The sequence below is a fragment of the Phalangium opilio genome, unplaced genomic scaffold (assembly GCF_054372755.1).
Source record: "Phalangium opilio isolate 3A_F unplaced genomic scaffold, DU_Popi_V2 ptg000011l_1, whole genome shotgun sequence".
NCBI classification, from domain to species: domain Eukaryota; kingdom Metazoa; phylum Arthropoda; class Arachnida; order Opiliones; family Phalangiidae; genus Phalangium; species Phalangium opilio.
The window spans coordinates 5077769-5099886 of NW_028324147.1; the positions used below are offsets into that span (position 1 = coordinate 5077769).

General features: G+C 33.7%; 3 protein-coding genes across 5 annotated transcripts in view; 1 reads left to right on the forward strand and 2 right to left on the reverse strand.

Annotated features, from left to right (window-relative positions):
* Window positions 1-216: 216 nt before the first annotated feature.
* LOC149710001 (uncharacterized) lies at window positions 217-10670 on the reverse strand. Its single transcript, XM_089858632.1, has 11 exons — window positions 10469-10670; window positions 9510-9580; window positions 9284-9392; window positions 8273-8313; window positions 7925-8198; window positions 7446-7860; window positions 6797-6855; window positions 6609-6718; window positions 6410-6512; window positions 6214-6348; window positions 217-5724 (listed from the first exon to the last, which is right to left on the reverse strand). Exons 2-11 carry the CDS (start codon window positions 9540-9542, stop codon window positions 4943-4945), a joined length of 2061 nt encoding a protein of 686 aa, XP_089714758.1. The 5' UTR covers window positions 9543-9580; window positions 10469-10670; the 3' UTR covers window positions 217-4942.
* A 502-nt stretch (window positions 10671-11172) lies between these two features.
* On the forward strand, window positions 11173-12724 carry LOC149710002 (uncharacterized). The gene has a single exon (XM_089858635.1). The coding sequence runs from the start codon at window positions 11322-11324 to the stop codon at window positions 12468-12470; it is 1149 nt and encodes a 382-aa protein (XP_089714761.1). The 5' UTR covers window positions 11173-11321; the 3' UTR covers window positions 12471-12724.
* Window positions 12652-22118, reverse strand: part of LOC149710003 (beta-1,3-galactosyltransferase 5-like) — a 28754-nt gene continuing 19287 nt past the window's right edge. For 2 of the 3 annotated variants that reach the window (XM_089858637.1, XM_089858636.1), the window contains exon 2: window positions 12652-15882. In XM_089858637.1, the coding sequence (XP_089714763.1) occupies window positions 14773-15849 (1077 nt within the window). In that variant the 5' untranslated portion in view covers window positions 15850-15882 and the 3' untranslated portion in view covers window positions 12652-14772. Of the gene's footprint in view, window positions 15883-18519; window positions 19529-22118 lie in introns of those variants that run through there. The other variant, XM_089858638.1, reaches the window with a different exon arrangement.

The window sequence follows — 22118 nt, forward strand, 5'->3', positions numbered from 1 at the left end:
TACGAAACAACCAATCGGAAAGTACAATACATTCCCGCGCAATTTAAAATCGACCAGAAGCAAGATTTCCCGCTTTTTCTACTGAAAGGGATAAATAAATACAGGGTACGAAACAACCAATCAGAAAGTAGAAAACATTCCCGCGCAGTTTCAAATCGACCAGAAGCAAGATTTCTTCGCGCTTTTTCTACTGAAAACAATAAATAAATAAGCAAATTTTACATTCTACTTTATTTTATTTTGCGGGATAGGATGGGAATAGAGATTTTTTTGCACAACCAGCTGTGGTTTGTATTTAAAGAGGTGTTGTTTTTTTGCAAAATTTGGTGGGAATGTTTTTTTTTTTTTGAAGATACTACAAGCTGAAAACATACATTTCTTTTTCTATACAAAATGGTCCCGTTTTGAGAACATTATAGTAATAATTTTTTTTAAATCCCTATTTCACATTATATAAAAGAACTATATAACCTCACGCATTTTGTTTTTGGTTGTTTATTTGTTTCTTTTACTGTAATATCATCATTATTTAATTCAAAACTACCTTATTATTGGTTTACCAGTTTACAAAAGTTTTTATCTACCTATTTATACTAAGTTTATTTTAGATCGATCAATGCCGGAATTTAAATAAAAAAATCTATTTCAAACAACAATATTTCTTTTTTTTCGCTAAATTTTAATTATAGTTGTTTTTCCTTTGTATTTTTACCAAAAAACATCTTTTTTCATTTGTAATTTTGTTGTTTGCACGCATACACTTTGATATACACCACTTACAAAGACTTTTTATCGAAACATTCATTCACAAAATTGGTATTTTTTATTTAGTTTATTAATTATTATTAATTATCGGAGTTTAAGGCACCAAACAACTGAAAGCTAATAATTTTTTAAAATGTGTTTTATTTATTTTTTTTAAGGGAAATTTGTTAGGATGGGGATCGTTTTTGTATAATATGTACATTTTTAATTATGCGTTTTAATTATCTCTACGTTTAAGATTAATCACTTACTTTAATGCCGGTGTTTTAATATTTTTTTTTTGTGAAATTTGTGACCTTGCTATACAAATTAAATTCCACGTGTTGTGTTATGTTTGTTTGTTTGTTTGTTTGTTTACTTTTGCGTCATTTGCCGTTTTAAAAATTTATTTGTTAAGTTTTTTTCTTACTTAATTTAAAGTTATTTAGTTTTATAAAGAAGTGACACAATTATAAATATTGGATATTAATATTATTATTATTATTATTATTTAAAAAATTTAAAATTAAAAAGTTTAAAAAATATCATATAGGTTTGAAAGATAAAGATAAAAATTAAGTTTTCGCAGTTTGTAGTTTTAAAATTTAAAAATTCATGGTTTGTTAATTTTACTTACGAAAAAACCCTTAACCGGTGGTGGTGGTAGAAATAGTTAATTAATTTAATTAATTAATTAATTTTAATCCTTGTGTTTAAATACTATTAATTATTTTGGCACAAACAATCCATGTTTCATTCTCTTCATAATATTTTTGTAATAAAATATGTTTTCATCGTTAAAATTAAAAACTAAACATGGATGTTAATTTATTTCTTTAATTAGAGTTTATATTTGATAGATATTGTTAATTTTTAATTTTAAAGGTGGGTGGGTATTAAGAAAGGTATAAAAAGAGACAGGTGTCCGAATTTATTTGCTTGCATCAAAGTATTCTGCGCATTGTGTAAGATAAAAGTGAATAATTAGCGTAAATATGACGCTACATTTTAATTGAACACTCGAAAGCTTCCAATTAACCAAATTAAAACTGATAGCGTCATACTAAAGGCTTTAATTAGCCTTATTCCTAATCAGCGCCACCTATCCATAGCGGCGACTTTGAGAACTACTGTAATCGGCAAGCCAATCAGAAGTCGCTAAAATCTGGTGACGTCACTGACGGGCACTCTCGTCTCGGGTCTTACCAAAAATGACGTCACCAGATTTTAGCGACATCTGGAGTGGTTGGATTGCCGATTACAGTAGTTCTCAAAGTCGCCGCTATGGGTAGGTGGCGCTGATCAGGAATAAGGCTAATTAATCAATTTCTGTACTTTTGGGAGTTCAAAATAGGTTTAAATTTTAGGTTTAAAAAGTTGCCGTGATAATTTTGAATCTTTTTTAAGCGCATTTATATATCTTTTATTATTTTGTAAAATTCCGCTTCCGCTAACAATTTCGTATTACTCAAAAATTCTCTTTAAGGGTAAACTTTTCTTAATTTACAGAACAAATTAATTAATTAATACTTAAGCTATAGTTTATTTTTTCTGCCAAAATAATATTAAATCTAAGATATATAGGCCTATACATACGCGATCATTCTAATCCCAAAACATTTTTTCTACGTAACAAGCTATAAATATTTTGTTTCTTGTTAATTACGAGAGAAGTTAGTGTATAAAAAATTTATCAAAGACTAAATTAATCTTACATTTATTAAACCTGCCCTGTATTTCGTACTCGCTTTCACAATTACGACAAAAAAATACGTAAATTAAAACTAAAATAGTTTAATTTTACTTTAATTTCTACAGAAATAATAATAATATCCCCAGATTCTAAAAAGAAAAAATATCTACTTTACCTTCAAACGATAAAATTTAGCATTTAGAAAAAGTTTAATTGCCCTAAGTTGACTTTAAATTATTTATTCTAATTAGTACATTATTAGAATTAGGCTTAGTAGACATCTGGTAAATGTTTCGATCCAATGTTAGTTGAGATTGTTTATCCTAATTACTAGAATTAGGCTTAGTAGAAAAGGGTTTGTTATGCCTTATTACTAGAATTAGGCTTAGTAGAAATGGGTTTGTTATGCCTTATTACTAGAATTAGGCTTAGTAGAAATGGGTTTGTTATGCCTTATTACTAGAATTAGGCTTAGTAGAAAAGGGTTTCGTTTGTTATGCCTTATTACAAGAAATAGGCTTAGTAGAAAAGGGTTTGTTATGCCTAATTACAAGAATTAGGCTTAGTAGAAAAGGTTTGTTAAGCCATTAGGCTTCGTAAACAATGTGTGTTAAGCCTAATTCTAGAAATCAGGCTTAGTAGAAAAGGCTTTGTTAAACGTAATTGTAGTAATTAGGCTTAGTACAAAAGGGGTTTGTTAAGCCTAATTCTAGAAATCAGGCTTAGTAGAAAAGGCTTTGTTAAACTTAATTGTAGTAATTATTCTTAGTAAAAAAGGGTTTCGCCTAATTCTAGTAATCAGGCTTAGTAGAAAAGGCATTGTTAAACTTAATTGTAGTAATTAGGCTTAGTAAAAAAGGGTTTCGCCTAATTCTAGTAATCAGGCTTAGTAGAAAAGGCTTTGTTAAGGGTAATTGTAGTAATTAGGCTTAGTAAAAAAGGGGTTTGTTAAGCCTAATTCTAGTAATTAGGCTTAGAAAACAAGGGTTTAATCCTAAATTATAGAAATTTGGCTTAGCAACAACAGGTTTATTAAGCCTAATTCTAGTAATTAAGGACAAAGAGTACAGAAACTCTTACTCTGGACTTTTTAGGGATAAAGATAGTTTCAAACCATTCTAAAGAATTATTCTAAATAATCCTTATTTTAGGTCAAATTGAATTAAACTAATTTGACATTAAATCTTAGAAATACCCAAAATATACACTGCATATACTGGAAAAAAATAGCGAAAGAGAATTAAAATAATTATTAAGAATATGAAAAAACTTTTTTATACTTTTCAACTTTTTTTCTTTAATTTCTAACAAGAAAAATGGATTTTGGGGAGAGACATGAAAATAAAAATGCCAGTAAAGGATTTTTGAATTTTTCTTTTAAAATCCAACTCGTTTCTGTTATATTTCAAAAAAAGAAAGGAATTTTTATAAAAATGAAAGAAATATTGTTTGGGGGCGTATGTTAATTATTGACATTTGGTTGCTTTCATTTTTGCTAACTCGTGTATATTATTAAGTAATGTTTACAGAACTGAATGGATTTTTCAGTATTTTCGTGTTTTAATAAAGATTTGTATTAAATTTAGGCTAATCAGTAATCACTGAACAAAGAGCTCCTTATAATCAATTTTTGTATCTTCCAAAGAAAATAATACACCCAATATGTCGGCCATACATCTATCGTCTGCTAAATTGAACCATGCATTGTATACTTCAGCCAAGGCTTAAATTTTCCCCAGAATCACTGAAACTTGAGTGAATTTCCAAAATTGAGTTTCAAAGGCTTAGGTCCGAAATTTTGGTTATGGTTACCAAAGCTTAGTAACTAAATCGTGTAAAACTTGTAATCTTCTGAATTAAACCTTTAGAGATAAGCCTATTTTGTCCAAAATTAGTTACTTTAAATAAAAACATAATGACTTCTTTAATTTTTTACCAAGGCTTAAGTAAATTTCCAAAATTAAGTTTCAAAGGCTTAGGTCCCAAACTTTGGTTATGATTACCGAACTTAGTAACTAAATTGTGTAAAACTTGTAATCTTCCGAATTAAACCTTTAAAGATAGGCTTATTTTGTCCAAAATTAGTTACTTTAAAAACTTAATGACTTTTTTAATTTTTTACCAAGGCTTAAGTGAAGTTCCAAAATTCAGTTTCAAAGGCTTAGGTCCCAAACTTTGGTTATGATTACCGAACTTAGTAACTAAATCGTGTAAAACTTGTAATCTTCTGAATTAAACCTTTAAAGATAGGCCTATTTTGTCCAAAATTAGTTACTTTAAAAACTTAATATCATTCTTTAATTTTTTACCAAGGCTTAGCTGAAAAAATTCACAAATTTAGCAGACGACAGTTGTTTACAAGGGGGTGAAATTTGGAAAATAAAAATAATAACAAAGTCTAACTCTTCCTAATTGTAATTTTAATTTCAATTATATTTGAAATAGAGCGAGAATGGGGAGGGGGGAAGGTATTAATTAAAGTGTGTTAATTTTCCTTAATTTAATTTAGGTATGATTTCCGACATATCCATTAACCATAGTAGGCTTATTCGATCCCTCGGCAGCATTGTTCCCTCCTGTAACATTCTTATCCCCATTAACCCTAACATCCTTAGAGGCGGTTGCCACGACATTCCCATCATTCCCTGACTGATTACTGACATTACTACTATTATTATGATGGTGGTAACTCCGTCCCTGATTATGATTTTGAAATCTTGGGTTCCTTCCACCACCCCTTCGCGATTGTGGTGGTCTATTACGGTTGTTGTTGCCGTTATTATTTCCGGCCCCGGATTCCTCCGCATCCGTTGTATGTTGTTGTTGTCCCTGAGGCGCATTATTGTACCGCTGATTGTTACCGTTATTATTATTATAATGGGGTTTATTATAATACCCACCGCGACCACCTCGACCCCTACCACCCTGACCACCTTCGTTAAAATGACCCCCTCGACCACCTCCACCTCTGGGTTGTTGGTAATGCCTATTATAATTTGGGCGGGATTGATTAGAACCTCCTCCTCCTCCAGAGGCTCCACCTCCACCTCCACTTCCGGTTTGTGTAGATGGGTTGTTGAAGTTAGAAGAACCACCTCCACCTCCGCTAGTTCCACCGCCGCCACCACCGTAATCGGAATTAGAACCACCACCGTAATGTGGCCTAGTTTGACTGAAAAATACTCTTGAACGACCTTGGAATTGCGTTGTCGTTGTCGGGTTATGTGGTCTAACAATGTCTGATTGATGGGGGACATCGTGGGAATTAGATTCGTCAATGTTTCCGTCTAATTAATTAAAATATTAATTAATATCAGAAGGGGATGATAGAAGAAGGATGACACTCTGTATCCTCTTAATACTTCAGTTATGTAACGTCATTCTTCCCAGGCTCACCCTTTAAGTTTGCTTTCCCGCTCATCAAACTAAGTTCAAATGGGTAACTCTCGCACCGTAAGGTGAATTCAATAGTTGTTTGGCACTAAATCCCCAGCAATCAACCCACAAACCTTGATTGTCTTGACGAGGGACAAAAATGCACAAGCGCATCTTGTCAAATATTTAAACGCTAATAGAGTAATGATGAGGGAACTATTTATCGCGTATGTGATTCGGTTTAGTAACCTTGCTCTAAATGTTAATTCTGATGTTGGGAAGAATGACGTTACACTTACCCCGCTTTGTGCTCGTACACTTCTCTCGAAGAGAAGTATTATATACTTCTGTTAATATATTTCAATTTCCTCTTTGCAGGAACGGAATTTGAAATTTCTTACCTTTTAAATCGGTTGTTAGATTGCGTAGTTTTTGTTCAGTAGGGGATTCTAATATGTTGGGTGTCAAACAAGTTGAACTAGCTACTGACGAAACAGACTGTCTACGTTGACTATAACAATTCTTAACATGATAGACTGAAAAAAATCGATTAATTTTAATCCAAATTAGATCAAATTCGCATTAAAAGTAACTTACCTTCTCCAAAATTCCTAATTTCTTGAGTAATTCTATCTTTATCCCACATAAACCTTGTAGTTTTTCCTAATTCATCGTCAAATTTTCTTTCTACTACAAAATGCTATAAGAATATGTTTGAAATTAATATTTTATTATTTTTGTCTAAAAGGAACCATAATTTAGGACTAAAAGGTCTAATAATTAATTAATTTTTTACTTTAATGTCATCTTTTAGCTCTTTGAGCTCAGCTTCCGTTAACGTGGCTGCTCTATCTGCTCTTTGTTTTAATTCAGCGGCAATTTCTTTTCTTTGAGTTAAAAGAGCTCCTAGATAAATAATAAAAATAAATTATGTATTTTAAATTATTTTGTAATTAAAAATTAATTTAAATTAAGTAATCTTACTGGCATCTTTTTTCACTTTTTCCATTTCATGTTCGAGGCCTAGATTTCTTTCTTCAAGACTAGAATAGGTGAAATTTAAATTGATTCATTAGAATTTAGACCAAATTTGGGAGAATTCGGGCGTTCGGGGGAGCGAAACTCGGGCGTTCGGGGGGGAGCGAAACTCGGGCGTTCGGGGGGGAGCGAAACTCGGGCGTTCGGGGGGGAGCGAAACTCGGGCGTTCGGGGGGGAGCGAAACTCGGGCGTTCGGGGGGGAGCGAAACTCGGGCGTTCGGGGGGGAGCGAAACTCGGGCGTTCGGGGGGGAGCGAAACTCGGGCGTTCGGGGGGGAGCGAAACTCGGGCGTTCGGGGGGGAGCGAAACTCGGGCGTTCGGGGGGGGAGCGAAACTCGGGCGTTCGGGGGGGAGCGAAACTCGGGTGTTCGGGGGGGAGCGAAACTCGGGTGTTCGGGGGGGAGCGAAACTCGGGTGTTCGGGGGGGAGCGAAACTCGCGCGTTCGGGGGAGGGAAACTCGCGCCGTCGGGGGAGGGAAACTCGCGCCGTCGGGGGAGGGAAACTCGCGCCGTCGGGGGAGGGAAACTAGGGCTCTCGCGGGAGGGAAACTAGGGCGTTCGGGGGAGGGAAACTAGGACTTTGGGAGTACTTACAGTTTCTGCGCTTCTGCAATGGCTGTTTTTATCCTTTTGAAGGAGGTTTCCAATTCTTCTTCTAAGATATTGCTGACTCGAGATAAAGCTACCGTCTGTCTAGATAAATCTTTCATAGATTTGTCCAAACTAATTTTTCCTTGTGGGATAGGAGCTGAACTGGCAAAAGAGGCTTGAGAGGAGGTTTCTTCCGATAAAGAGGTTGTCCTAGATTGGCTAAAGCTCCCGGAAGAACGGTGCCTATTCTTGGGGTAGGGTTTTGTAAAATCGTGAGGGGATTTCTTAGGAGAGGCATTCGTGTCTGGAGCATTTTCGGGAGATTGGCTCGTAACAGATTCTCCCCGACCATCCCTGCTAGCGTTTGAGGCTTTAGGTTTGGTTGAAGGGTGATTTGTTGGTGATTTACTAACATCACCTACATTAATTAGTAGTTGATTAAATAGTAGCTCGTAACCCGAATTAAAACACGCGTTTTATACCATTTTGACTAGTAGAATTATTTTTATCTGTCACTGTTGAATCCCCAACTCTTTCAGAGACTTCGGAAATATTACGATTTGTTTCTTGAGGCAGTTGACTCGTAGCTGACATTTCATACTCATCATCATCGTCATCAGCATCAGCGGCAGAGTTATTATTTTTAACAACAGTTGGTGTTATTTTTGGTGTTGAGTTTGTTTCATTTAACTGAGCCGCTGCTCCTAAACTAGCTTTCTTATTCTTTCTCTTTTTGCGCTTATTTTTGTTGTTTATCTTAATTAAATAGTACTAAATTAGACAATTTGGGGGAACTAATAACCTAATTCTATTTTGGAACTTACACGTACAGAATTACTACTTGAGGTTCTTAATTCTTCAGGAATGTTTCCTTTAAATTTAAGAAATACCAATTGAATTTAATTATTCTATTTTTAGCCATAAAGGGTTGGGTTAAAGGTTATCTATACAAACTCAGGGTTGCCAGTTAATATTTCATAATTAAGATTATTACGCGCTTCCAGGTGGTGGTCTCTCCTTTAAAGGAAAAGTGTACCTAACATAATATTATACCTTTCTAAATATAAAAGGAATAGGTGAATATATAAAGTATTTGATCTTGCTCAACTTGTCAAAAAATAAGAAAACGTCATCACAGTTGCGCGCGATTTTGCACGAGACGTAAGTCTAGATGCTCGTGAGGATTTTTTTCTTTTCAAACTAAAACAAATTTCCTCACGTGCATTCTTTCCATGATCTTACGAATTTGAGCGCGAGCGTCATTTTTCCACACTAGAAACGTCACTCGTGACGATTTGTTATATTTTTCAATTAGCTCCTCCTACTTTATATATTTACCTATTAAATATTAAAAAAAACAAAGTAAATGATATCTTATTACAAAATAATTAGCATTTAATTAGTCTTAAAAATGAGGACTTTAGTGGCGTCTGCTAGCCAGAACCTACCTTACCCTTATCTAACCTAACTCAGCCTGTGAAAATTCAACCAATCCCATAGGGGTAAGAGGTTCTGGCTAGCAGACGCCACTAAACCAATGGCGGATGGCGAGGCAGTAGTTCTCATTTTTAAGACTAATTAAATGCTAATTATTTTGTAATAATAGATCATTTATTTTTCTTTAATATTTTTCCTTTTATATTTAGGGAAAGTCTGTTCTTTTAAGGTATAATGTTTTGTTATCTGACCTTTTCCTTTATTTTAAATAAAGCCAAAGGTAAATCTTTAAATTAAAAGCCACAAATTTCAAAACTTTACAGAACTTATGGCAACCCTATCACTTTGGGCCCTAAATAACCTTCACAAACCCTTTAGATATCTTAGAGTCTTAATGATTTTACCTTCAGTATAAGCATTAACAGCGGTATCAACATCAAGACCATAATACCGCAAAACTATTACAACCTCTTGCTTGTCTTTATTAGGATGCACTTCCAAAACTTTAGAGACCTTTTGTTTTTTGTACCATTTTAAAATAATATATATATATATATATATATAAATATCTCAACAATACTAGAGCCTTCTTTTCTTAGTTAGTTCATTTCAATATTAACAAAATAATACCTTATAATCCATGTTATCATCAGATGATGCCATTATCAAAAAATATAGTTGAAACAATTCTACACAAAAATCTAAAAGAAATATTTCGGTCGTCAGCGCCCGACTTCTTCTTGGTACTTATTATTAACTCGAGAATCAATGACTCAAACTAAAACTAAACTATATAGCTTCCAAAACTCAAACCATGATAATATTTTTGTAAGAATACGTGTAATCTCTCATTGCATTTTTGATAAAAATTGATAATGTCAGCTATTTAGTTGGCAAAGATAACGTCAGATTTTTCAGAAATGTTTTTAACTTATAAATTAATTGAGGAATTAATCAACTTGTAAATTGGCTTATTAATCATTTTGTTTTTTGCAAGATTTAATAAAAATTACCTCTAAGGATAACTGTGTGTATTTAATATTATATAGATAAAATTTTCTTGATAAATTTAAATAGGAATAAGTTTCTGCTTTTTCAGAATAAGACAAGTTGCATTGCATAAATGATGCAATTTTTGCAAGAAAAGCTAGTTTTATTCAACTCTGATAAATTAAACTCTCAAGAGTCAACTATTGCAACTATATTATACCCTAATAACACTAACTACATCCTAATAACACTAATTATATAGTGTTAAATAAAATTATATAATAGAGACATGCCATGAAGTACCATGCAACATTACACAACAAATTATAAATGAACACTAACCTGTCCTTAACATTAGATTTAATACTAATTCAACAAATTATGTATAATTTGACCAAAATTATAAAACTATTTTTAATGCAATTACGCATTAATTAAATGTAATATTAAAAGGGATAAAACTTATTCCAGCACCCAAAGTCTCATAGTAATTAATGGATGCTGGAATTTAGTACAAGGCCTATCGTGTTAGTAAATTAAAATTGATTCCATTCCTTCCCCCAGAATGAAGCCAAGGCTTAAGAAAATTGCATTCTTACCTCAATTTTAAGTTTCCTGTATCATAAATTCAATAGAAAATCCGTAAATTATGACTTCAATTCGATATAAAAACGTTTAAACGTCACAAACCGAAATTATTCAACACTTATTCACAGTTAATTACTTTGATTAAAGAACTGACACTATCTTACGAGGTATGAACTTGACACTTATCATCCAATGATAGGCTAAGGCATGGCTAAGGCTAGTGCTCTCGGAGTCAGAAAAAAAAAGATCAAAATTCCTTAGCCGATAAACAGGGCTGGAAATAAGGAACTTTTATTTACGTTATTACATAATTTTTTTTAGCTCCGTTGTGGATGACAGCTTTAAAAACAAAGCCTTACAGCTCCAAATTTTAGAATTAGATAAATGTGAATAAATTTGTTTTGTGGGCAATTTAAACTGCTCCAGATACGTTAGGGAGACTTTCCTATAAAATACTTGACTGATAATTCAATCAGCAACTCATTTTCAGAGACTGAAGTGAAAAATATTTAATATAATTATCCATATTTTCCACACTTTTCAAAAAAGTTTAAAAATTTTAGAAACTTATTTTCAGCCCGACTTAAGAGTACTTTGTATTTCTGTTACTAGATGGCAATAGCATTTTGAGCCTATAGAAAACCAAGGGGAAAGGGGTTTCCCCTATCAGTCATCCCCCTCGTTACAGCTTCCCGAATCCCGCCCATCATACTACTAAAGGATTTAATTTGGCCTACAGACTGGCCAGGCTCGTCAATTTTTTGATCTTGAGCTTCCCGAAAAGTTATCGCTCGGTGTAGTTCCAGTGTTACTAGCGGTTATTTTCCCGCCTTTTTAAGAAATTTGGCGCTTTAATTTTTTGACATGTCTCGTAAACAAACATCAAAATGTACTAAAACTTTACGATTTGAGTTAAATTCCCCCACAAAAGTTATCCATCTTTTAAGAGAAAACTACAACTGGAAAAAGGCTAGGAATACTTACGGCCAATCTAATCAATCGGCGCGTAATAATTTGATCTCGAATGACGATTTTGCTAAACATCTGTTAGAAATTCATAAGAGTCATTGCTCCGAATGTTCTATTAATCCTAATACCTGCGTTGTTTCTAAACAACAAAATAAACATCAGGAAGAAAATGATGATAGCAAATCCGTTCAACAGATGCTACTGGATTTAAACCAAACAATTCAAAGGCGTTTACATCAAATTGAGAATCGTTTTAAAAAACTAAATTCGAGCTATGAAAATATTCGTAGCAAAGTTGATAGATTATCAAATTTGATTCAAAATCACTCCTCATTGGAAAATGAACCATCTTCTGAAAATGGTGAAAATACCACCAGCGAATCGAACCTTACGATTGTAAGACTGAATAAAGAATCTGATTTCCCCGATGGTTCTTGGCTGGGTGACTCAAACAAACCTTTAGAACGAGTACGTTGTTGTATAACACCCAAAGACCTTTTCCATATCAACAGTACTTGTAATACAGTAGAAAAAATGGCCCTGACACTTTTGGACTATTTATTTGACCGAGAAATTCAAGCTGAATCAAATATTTCGGGTCAAGGTAGACACTGCAAGAAACAATTAAACCCTTTGTTCATCTATGGAATACAGTGCCACCTCAAACAACGTTTTGGTTTAGACGTCGAGACTTGGAATAAAATTAAACTAAATATAGATTCAAAATGCCGTAGCGCTTATCGTAGAAAAGTTAAAGGATTACCGTTAAATATTGCTAAAGTTTCTAATACGCTATTGGTCACCAGCGATAGCGAACAAAGCCAGTTTGATTTGGTTTCTAAGAATGATTTTGCCACGTCTTCGTCTTTTACGGAAGAAATAACTATGAATGAAGATTCGTTTTTGGCTGAAAATGATGGAGAATCGCAAGTTAATAAAACTGATATTCAAATTGTTGATGAAACTCCAGAACCAGAAGCTTTGGCTCAATTGGAATATGAGATTGTAACTGAAGAGCATTTGCTAAATGAATCTGAAAAATAAAATAATAATTACTAAAATAAATCAAATTACTTATTTAAAAACCTTCCAAGTTGACGGGGTTTCAATAGTATATGGTTTCCATGGCAACGCCGCCATTTTGTAACCAAGCCAAATTATACGTTACCCGGCCCTATAGAGATGTTCCTTTAGTATCAGTGCTCAATTTTTAAATCTATTTGAATCAGTCTGTAAATATTTTATTCCTGTTGTAATGAAAATGGACAATTAAAACAAAAGTATTCACTTAAACATAATGTCATTATTTTATAATAAAATTTAAGTCATCTTTTCTTCTTCTTAAATTCCAAAAAAAAAAAAAAAAGAAAAAACAATACAACGTCATTCATTTCAGACAAAAATTGTTTCAACACAGGACATCTTACTGACAATTTTAATTAATAAAAATAGTAATTAATCTTAATTACCTACGATGAAATTAAAATTAGATATTTTTGGTAGTAATACTGCTAATTGGTTTCCTTAATTAATTCTTTTTTTTTTTTTTTCAAAAAGATTTACCGATTTTTTTTAAAAAATATGACCTATTTTTCCGTTTTCAATATAATTTTTTTTTTTTTCAAAATTAGATTTACCAGTCTAATTTTTCCCCTAAAATAGCGACCTGTTTTTTAATTTTTTTTAATTAATTTTTAGTATTTTTATTTAATATTTTATCAGTGATATTATGCAGATTTTAGCAGACGTCATTAAGAGATATACAGTAGATACATTTAATTAAGAGATTGTTTATGGAATTAGAAATGTTGTTGGAACATGATTTTTTTTATAACTTTACAAAATAAAACAAAAACAAAAAAGGTTTTTAGGCAAAAAATACTATTTTTTTGAAATTAAATAAATATTAAATAAGTCCGTGAAATTGGACCAGAAATTATTGAAAGACATAATTAAGAGTCAGATCTTAAAAATAAGGACATTAGATTTAACTATACTATTTACTAACTAGAATTAATTAATTTTTAATTTTGGCACAATTTCAATTTTAATCTTATCCCTTAATTTCTATATAAGATTTTTTTTTCAGATCTTTCTGGTTAATTTTATTAATTAAATAAATGCCTTTAAATTTTTCTCACTTATTTTCTTATCATCATAATTATCATTAAAATGGGGACAAAATTTAATTTTAGAAAATACAAGATTATATTTAATTATATATTTAAATGCTAATTCTAATTTGGAAGAGATTTATAGTTTTTCTTTAATTATTTATTTAATTCATGATTGGAAGAAGTTAAGGGTAATTTATTAAATAATTTTATTTGTATTTATCTAAAATTAATTGAGCATTTATTTTAATATTTTTTACGACTTTTATATAGCCCCGATTAATTGAGATTAAAATTAATTTTACTTTTAGAAACATCAAAGTTTTTTTAATATTAAGTTAATTATTTTGAGTTTATATTTTAATTTTTAAGGGATTATAAACACGTTTTTTTAATTCAATTATCTAGCATAATAAGTCTCAGATTAACAATTAATTTGAGTTTAATACGCATAAATTAATGCCCTTTCTTGATAGTAAAATTGTGTTCATATTATTAACTATAGTTTTAAAGTCATCGCACCATATTAAGTTCACAGTAGATCAGTATTTGGAATAGATGTTAAGTTTAGAATGTGAAGGGGGGAACCGGGAGTAAGAACATTGTATAATAATTAAGCCTTTGTTTTAAGCCTTGGTCCGCCATGTGGGGGCGGCCATTTTGTTTGACCAGAATTAACCCAGAAAATGTGTGGTGCCAATCATACATTTAATTTAGGTACACGTATGATATTTTCATATTTAAGGGACTGAGGAATATTAACTCGTAATTAGAGTTCAGGTGGGGGGTAAAAAATAATTAAAATATATTCAATATTAAATAAAATTAATTAAGAACCCTGATTCGAACGGTTACGAGTTCAGAAACTAATAATAAAAAAAAAAGTAACGCGGCCGTTAACTAAATTTGTACATAATTAGGAGGGTCCCTGACTGACATGGAAACCAAAGAAAAAAATATAATTATTACAAAATACAAATTAATTATTTTACAGGACTAAAAAAGAAGGTGAAATTAAGTTAAATTAAATTAACCCTAAAAAATAGGCTTGGGTAAAGCTGACACGATTTGCTTTGCTTGAATTATTAAAATTAGGGACTTTTTAGGGTTAACTAAGCTAAACTTTTCACCCTCCAATTACGATAACAAAAAATGAGGATTATGAAAAACAAATTAAATGAAAACATAATTAATTAATTGACTTAACTAAACTTAATTACACTACCGTCCTATTACGAAGGAGGAGGGGATTGATTTAATTGGTCGTAATACTTCATCGTTTTGTTCCATAGAGCGTAAATTGTATTGACATCTGAATCAGGATGTCCAAAAAGTCTAGGCCTAACAAGGGTCGTTTCGTCTAACCAATTCTTAACATCCTCGTCAGTTATGTCTAGTTTGGGGGTAAAATCGACATGCGTCACGCCTATCCTCTTGGCCAGGACCCCGGAAACGTGTACGTCATCGACCCAAAAGTAAGGAACTTGGGGGGATTGCAAGTACAAATTAAATACGACATCCGGTGACATGACAATACCCCAACCGGAACAATAAGGTGGATAATACTTGTGCGGATACTCTTGGTAACTGACTCTCCATTTACTCGGTTCCGTACGTTTAACGTTCGGATTGTTAATTAAAAAACACATCATTAAGTCTCGCGGATTGTTCGTGCCTTGTCCGCGATAACCTTTCAAGTACCCGGACAACTGTAACATATCCACGAAGATATCATCGTCCGTTTTCAAAACGAATCTGGCTTGTCGACAAAAATACGTCACCCATTTTAAACCCATGACGTGTTTGTACGTCAAATTACGGTAAGTGTCTACGAAATTGCCCTGAACCAAGTCGGAATGCAGGTTGTTCTCCTCTTCCAAGGCTTTCTGTAGTTCAGTATCGTTGACTGTACCAACTAAAAACACTAACCTGACTTCGTTCCCGGGTTCATTTGACTCGCGACCCCACGTATCGCGTATGGCCTTACGTTTCTCGAAGTTCAAGGGCGCACTATGAACAAAAATGACCATGAACAAGTCCTCCGAGTCGCCGCAACGTTCGTTATTGATTAAGAACCGGAAATCGGTTAAGTTCACGAGCGTTTCAAAGTCCGTCGAGTTCAAGAGAGTCATATTGTAGGCGTCTTTTAAGTAATGGTCCCAAGTAGCCGCTGGTCGACGAAAGGGTTCCGTCTGGTAACTGCCCATGTAGCAGAAACTGGCGACGTAGAACACTAAAAGGACCAATAAGGAGGCGCCAACGTTCAAGCGACGTTCGCTGCCGAACCTGGAAGTTCCAGGCAAGGCCATCCTCGATGGAAGGACACGTCTAAACGTCAAGATCTGAAAGAAAATCAATTAACGGAACGGTGTTAATTAATTAGCGTCATTGTTTGTACGTGTACGATGTATTTATTTTGGGATAGAACGTGCCTAATATTAATTAGTAATTAACAGCCTCGAGCGAACCTGTCACAACTCAGCAGCTTTTTTGGTTTAGTTCTGATTTGTTGTGCAAAAGAGGTGTAGGACATTATCGAATTATTCCTTTCGTAGACACGCAGAGGCCAATTAGGTCTAAAGCTAATCATTTTTTTTTCTCTCCTCTCTAACCCTAAAGGCTTAGTGTCTCGTATAGGTAAATTCTAATCACCATGGTTCGTAAGGTTCAAACTAGTAAACATAAATAAGAGAATGTTATTAACCCCTCTTTTTGCGACGGATTTTAACTAATGCATGACTTTGCTTCAAATGGTTTAAAACGTTTCAACATCGATTTGCAATGGATATTTCAAACTGGATTTGGTTGTCAATCAAAGTTTGACATTTATGTATTCAGCTGCTAAGAATCATTGTGTATCCATTTTCACTCAACGTATCTAGCTGTACCTTACACCTAGCACGCGCCTAGGAACTCAGGTTGCTGCCAAACTAATGAAATCACAGTTAGAAAGACGTCAGAATCAGGAGCCCAACCCATAAAACCCGCATTGAAATTATCATGGAAGATATGCGGGCTCAATTATTCCTTTGATCTTTATGTATTCCTTATGTAACACAATAACCTTCGATTTTTTTAAGTATCATAAAAAGGGTTCCCATAGTTTTATGAGCATTTTAAATTTCTTTAAATTTTCCCAAACATTTCTGACTTAGCCATATTTAAATTCCATGACTTAAAAAGAGTAAACGATTATTTTAAGGAACAGGTTTCTGTGAAACGTTTCAATTTCAACTTCAAAGAATAGACCATTTCGATGTAACTTAGAAAGAAAGACACGAGGGTAAAACTCTGCCTTCCATCTCGCTTTTTTGGCGCCTGCGCTGTAGTCTTTTTGTGTCATGAGAGTGCCCATGCATAGACGGATGGCAATGTATCAACCCATCTTTTATATCCTAATACTGATGGTTGCCTACCCTCTGTTTTTTTACATCGAAAAGGTCTATGCAGTCACTGTTTTCCGAGACAATGTTCTACAAGTTTCCTGGATCCTAAAATGTTACGCTTCTGGTTTAATTTTAACTGTTGTCGAGGCGAGGTCGCAACCTTTTGATACAAGTTTTATTTTTAGAAACTATCCGATTTTCTCTTTTATTTCGGTGTATTTTTTCTCTCTAGTTTCGTTTTTAGATCCGCGGCCTTTTAATTCTAAGAAGAGCCAAGCTGTACATAGTCTTTCAGCAGCTTGTAAAGCAATCAAAACTACGTTTTAATTTAGCAACTCCCAAGGAGCTCAGGGGATTAAATTAAATTCTTTTTATGAGACACCCTGTATATCTATTTTTCTTTAACTAAAATACGATATCAAATTAATTTTCTCTTAATGAGGGTTATACGGATAAGTATTTGAGCACTATCTTTGGTAAATCAAAATATTCCTCAATAAAAACCGGTTTTTTATGAGATGTTTTTGGGAAAAAGCCATAAAGCCTTGCTATTTCAACGAAAAATATATCACTTTACAAGGTGCTAAGGTTGTAGAGAAAGAAAAACCTCGAAAGACCTTTCTTACCTTTCAATGTATTCAATTAAATCTATTGGGCGTACAATTATAATTATCATTACTTATTGTTAAGATGAGAAATGAGAAAAAACCTTGAAAACGAAACAGTTCCTGTTTAGTTTCGAATTTCCATTTTCTTTAGTATTTAGTATTTTCCAATAGACCGGTTTGAACCAGTTTTTAATTAATTTTTAAGTTTTTATTTCGGAAATGAAGCCCCTATAAACTTCGCCGTGGGTCCGGATTTTCTTATTTTTAGTTTTAATCTTTGAAATATTCAAGGACTTTTCTTTATAATAACAACGTAGCATTTTGGATGCACAAATGAAAGTTAGCATTTTCGTAGAAGTCCATAGAAGTTTGGACATTATTTAGTTAAAATTAACTTAATTATATACTTAAATGGCCGATAATGATGTCAGATAAAATATATTCAAATTTTCATCAATACGAGAGGCTACTCACTAGTATACTAATAAACAGAGGGTTCTATCACTTCGAAATATTTTAAACATCCGTCTCAAAGGAGCTATAGGTGACAACAAATCGGGAGACAACATCAGAACACGAATTTAATAAAAGTAGCTTAACTTAAGGCACGTCTAAAAATTTAAACGATAATATTCGTAATTTTCCCAAATAACTATTAGGTATTTTCACTGAGTTTCGCTCTAACAAATTTCCCTGACATTTAGATGAATCCCGCGTAAAAAAAAATCACGTGACGTTTAGGTCTTTTAAATAATACGTAATTACACGTAACCCCTTCACTTATAGAGCTAAATTACGCTAAGTAACGATCCCCTCGGCAAGCTAGTAATTACTACCAGACTCATACGAACAATCACCAAAAAAAATAATAATAATTCATTTGTCAAACATTCCTTAATGCCACAACAACAATCAGTACGTACAGCACAACAACAACAACAACAACAACAATTAAGACAACAAATCATTTTCAAATTACCCCTACCTGTATTTAATTCAAAACCTCCAAACAATATTTTTAGGCGAGTTTTTAATCCGACAGTAAAAACGTCGTCGTACATCGGTAGCTCCTAAACTTCCTCTAAAAGGATCAATTCTTTTAATACCAACGCAATTCCGAGCATGGATCCCGTTCTCTAGCTTCCTTTTTTATTCTCCATTGAAAATAACAAACCGGAAGTAGACTCAAAAACATAAATAAAATCGGAAACTCGATTTTAAATACTTTTAAAATTAATTTATAAAATCAATTTGTTGTTAAGTTTAATTAAGGTTAACATTAAGAGGGAGTATATTTTAAGGATGCTTGAATCCGTCGGCGTATCGACGGACAATGAGAAAAAAATCCAGCAGCTAGTGGCCGCCGGGTCCAAATTCCGCATGCGGACGTAGGCTCTAGTTCCGCACGTCTCCGTCTGGTTTCTCTTCTCCCACTAGCATCTCATCCTCTGCCTACCTTCCACCGCTTCCTCTCTCTCTCTCTCTACTCTATTCTGGCAGAGAGCTCCCGTTGGTCTAGAGCGCCCCTAGATCGTAGTTCTAGGCTAGTTCTCTTCCTTATTCCGGACTGCTCCGGAGCACTGTTTCCTACTGTACGGCCGCACACCAACGTTTTTAATCGATTAACGCGAGCGATGAAACGCGTGAAATCTTGCTTAGATATATATTTTCAGGGTTTTATCATAATGGCAATTTTAAAATGTTTCGCCGGGTTTAAATGTGTTAAGCATGGTTTTCATGCCAAAACGAAACAGTTATCCTGGTTAACATTTACATTAACAACGGCCCTGTTTGATTAATTTTCTCATGAAATATCCAAGGTACACAGGAATGTCGTGATTGTCGTCTGCTCCAGACCATAGAAGAATTATAGTATATTGTTCTACTTATGTCTAGCTAGATCAGGCTTCGAAATAAAGATAAACTGGTCCTCCGGACTATAGGAACCCCCGGTGTCTTGAATAATTAAACTAGCCCCAAGGACCTCTGACCCTTACCACACCCTTGAGACCAGTGAGGCTCGGGATTTGAATTAAAAAAGTGGTCCAAAGAACTAATAAACTGGTCTTAAATTCAAAAGAGCTGTAGACTTGTCTTATCTCGAAACCTGGTCTAGACGTTATAGCATTCATGACGTTATACAATACAAGCCTATGATTGGCTACGGAAATTAGAGCTGCTTGTTCCTGTAGAGTGGTAATGAGGGGGAGGAGCTACGGGGAAGAGAGTCTAAATTGTATGGACCGAGCTGACGACTTCCAATATGGTGTCCAAAACCGAGGTAAGAGATAGGAGGGCGTGACATCACGAGAAAGTTCGTAGTAGCAGACTAAAGTTTGCGCGAAAATACACTCCAGTTTTGCCTCGATTTCCGACCCCGTGAAAACCAGCCTTTAGTCCAGACAAAATGTATAACTCTGTATAATACCACTGGTATACTAACATCAGGATTCTCAAGGTTTACAAAACCATATAAGCTCATGTGTAAGAAACTTCTCGTTGGATTAAACCATTCTTTCTCATGTAACCAACCATTAAGCAATCTCAGGATCCTATCTCTCTCTCTTTCTCTTAACTTAACTAAACCATATTGTATCCTAGCGTAACGGAAACTAAGCCTTCCGCCAAAATCTTCTTGTCGTAGATGTAACAGTACATGCAGTACATAAAAAATAGAAAGCAGAGGCGTCACTTTGTCGGCCAAGGCAAAAAAATCTTATCCACACTTATGGCCAAAAAAAGAGCTGGGAAAAAATATTGTGAAGACAATTCAATGCCAATTCTTCTTTAAAGGGAGAATTAAATGTCTTGACAAACAAATTTTAATCACTTAAGATATCATCAGATAAACAACAACAAAAAGGGTACTGTGTAGTAGCGAAGTACAGTGTGTTCTATGGACGATTTTTAGTCTAAGATGTTCTATAACAATTTGCAATAAGGGTAACCGTTTACAAGTTATGACTAGAGTGCAGATTGGAGTGTTTTATGGATGACCCCTTAATGTAATTTCTAAGACATTTTGCAACAATTTCCACAGTTTTACGAGTTATGGTTAGTGTGTTTTAGGGATGATCCCTTAATATAATGTCAAAAATGTAATTTCTTAGACATTTTGCAACAATTTCCACAGTTTTACTTATTATTTTAGGGATGATCCCTTAAATTTAAGTAAGATATTTAAAGGAAATTCTATTTCAATTAAGGGGTCACCTATAAAACAGCCTGGTTTCCTGGTGTAAACGGTATCAATCCTCCTTGTGTAGCGTTAATTTTTATTGATAAATTTCTAGAGTTGACGTGCTAAGCCCAACACAAAATTTTTGATTGACGACACAAAAAAACCCATTAAAATCAGCAAACACCACGTGACGTTTTTTCAGTTGACATGGCGCGCTTTTATTAAGTAAGGAAATGACCCGCCCCACGATATATATTCAGTCATTTCGCAAAACACATTTTGTTCCTTATAATAATAATAATAAAGCTAAAATTAATACAGAAGTCTATTTTGGTGAAAATAAAATCGATATATCCGATTTTTCCCAAAAGCTCCTTCAATAAATAAAAGGAACACCATACTCTTTATTATTAAATAAATGGTATTGTTGTCAAGGGGTCGGACACTAGCTTTATAACGCAAAATTGTCGGGGCTAAAATAGAGTTTGGTGTTGAACCACCTTGTTCTCAAAGACGTAAATAAAGATATGGCTCAAACAAAAGGGGACTTTGTTGGACTGGAAATGTTAAAGCCCTAACTAATGTCTTTGTTGTTCCATCCTAATCCCATTATAAGGACAATAGAAGAAGTGTTAGACCCCTCACCCGTACAACAATACGTCTGGATAAATATAACAGCGGGGGTTGTTAACCCTACTCAAAACGTACATCTGTCTGGGCCAATATTTGAAAGAAATATTTCAAAGTTATTATTATAATGGAAAATATTTCAGCTAGGGTTCAAATCCAAAACCTAATATTAAACCTACTTCATAAAAACCCACCAGTAAAATCTTAAATTTTTTTGTTGAATTTAAATGCTAAAAAACTATTTTTAATGATAGGTAATGTTATTTCAACTTCAAAAGAATTATTAAATAATATTTATTATAATTTTTATTATGAAAAATTTTAAGATTTTTTTTTGTTATAATTATTAAGCTTTGAATTTCCAATGAATGACAATAGGGACTTGGCAGTACTACGTCATGCAACGTCAGGCTACCTTCCACTAGTGCTAAAAAACATACCAGGAGGAGGGGCTTATGTAGCTTTCATTCTGTTAAAAAAGAAACATACCATAATGGCGCTGGGGGCGGAGTTAAGCCCGAATTGCCAAGTCCCTATTAAAGCAATTCAAGCAACTGCTAAATATTAAAAACCCGAGGGCTGAGGTGAGGTTTTTTAAAAAATAAAAGCAGACGACGCTAAGGAAAATTATCGACGGCAGCACGTGGTTTTCTTTCTGATTTCTGTGTTCTGTCATAGCCCACTCGCTCCGCGCTCAAGTCACCATAGATAATAAACACGGTCACGGAGATGCGCGTGATCGAGTGGGCTATGGTCCAGTATTGTTTTATTTT

Coding starts and splice junctions, on each gene's coding strand:
- LOC149710001 (XM_089858632.1), bottom strand. CDS start 9,542: ATGGCATCATCTGATGATAACATGGATTATAAG. Junction 9,393..9,509: donor ATGATAACATGGATTATAAG/GTATTATTTTGT, acceptor AAAAAACAAAAG/GTCTCTAAAGTTTTGGAAGT. Junction 6,513..6,608: donor AGCTAAAAGATGACATTAAA/GTAAAAAATTAA, acceptor ATATTCTTATAG/CATTTTGTAGTAGAAAGAAA.
- LOC149710002 (XM_089858635.1), top strand. CDS start 11,322: ATGTCTCGTAAACAAACATCAAAATGTACTAAAACTTTACGATTTGAG.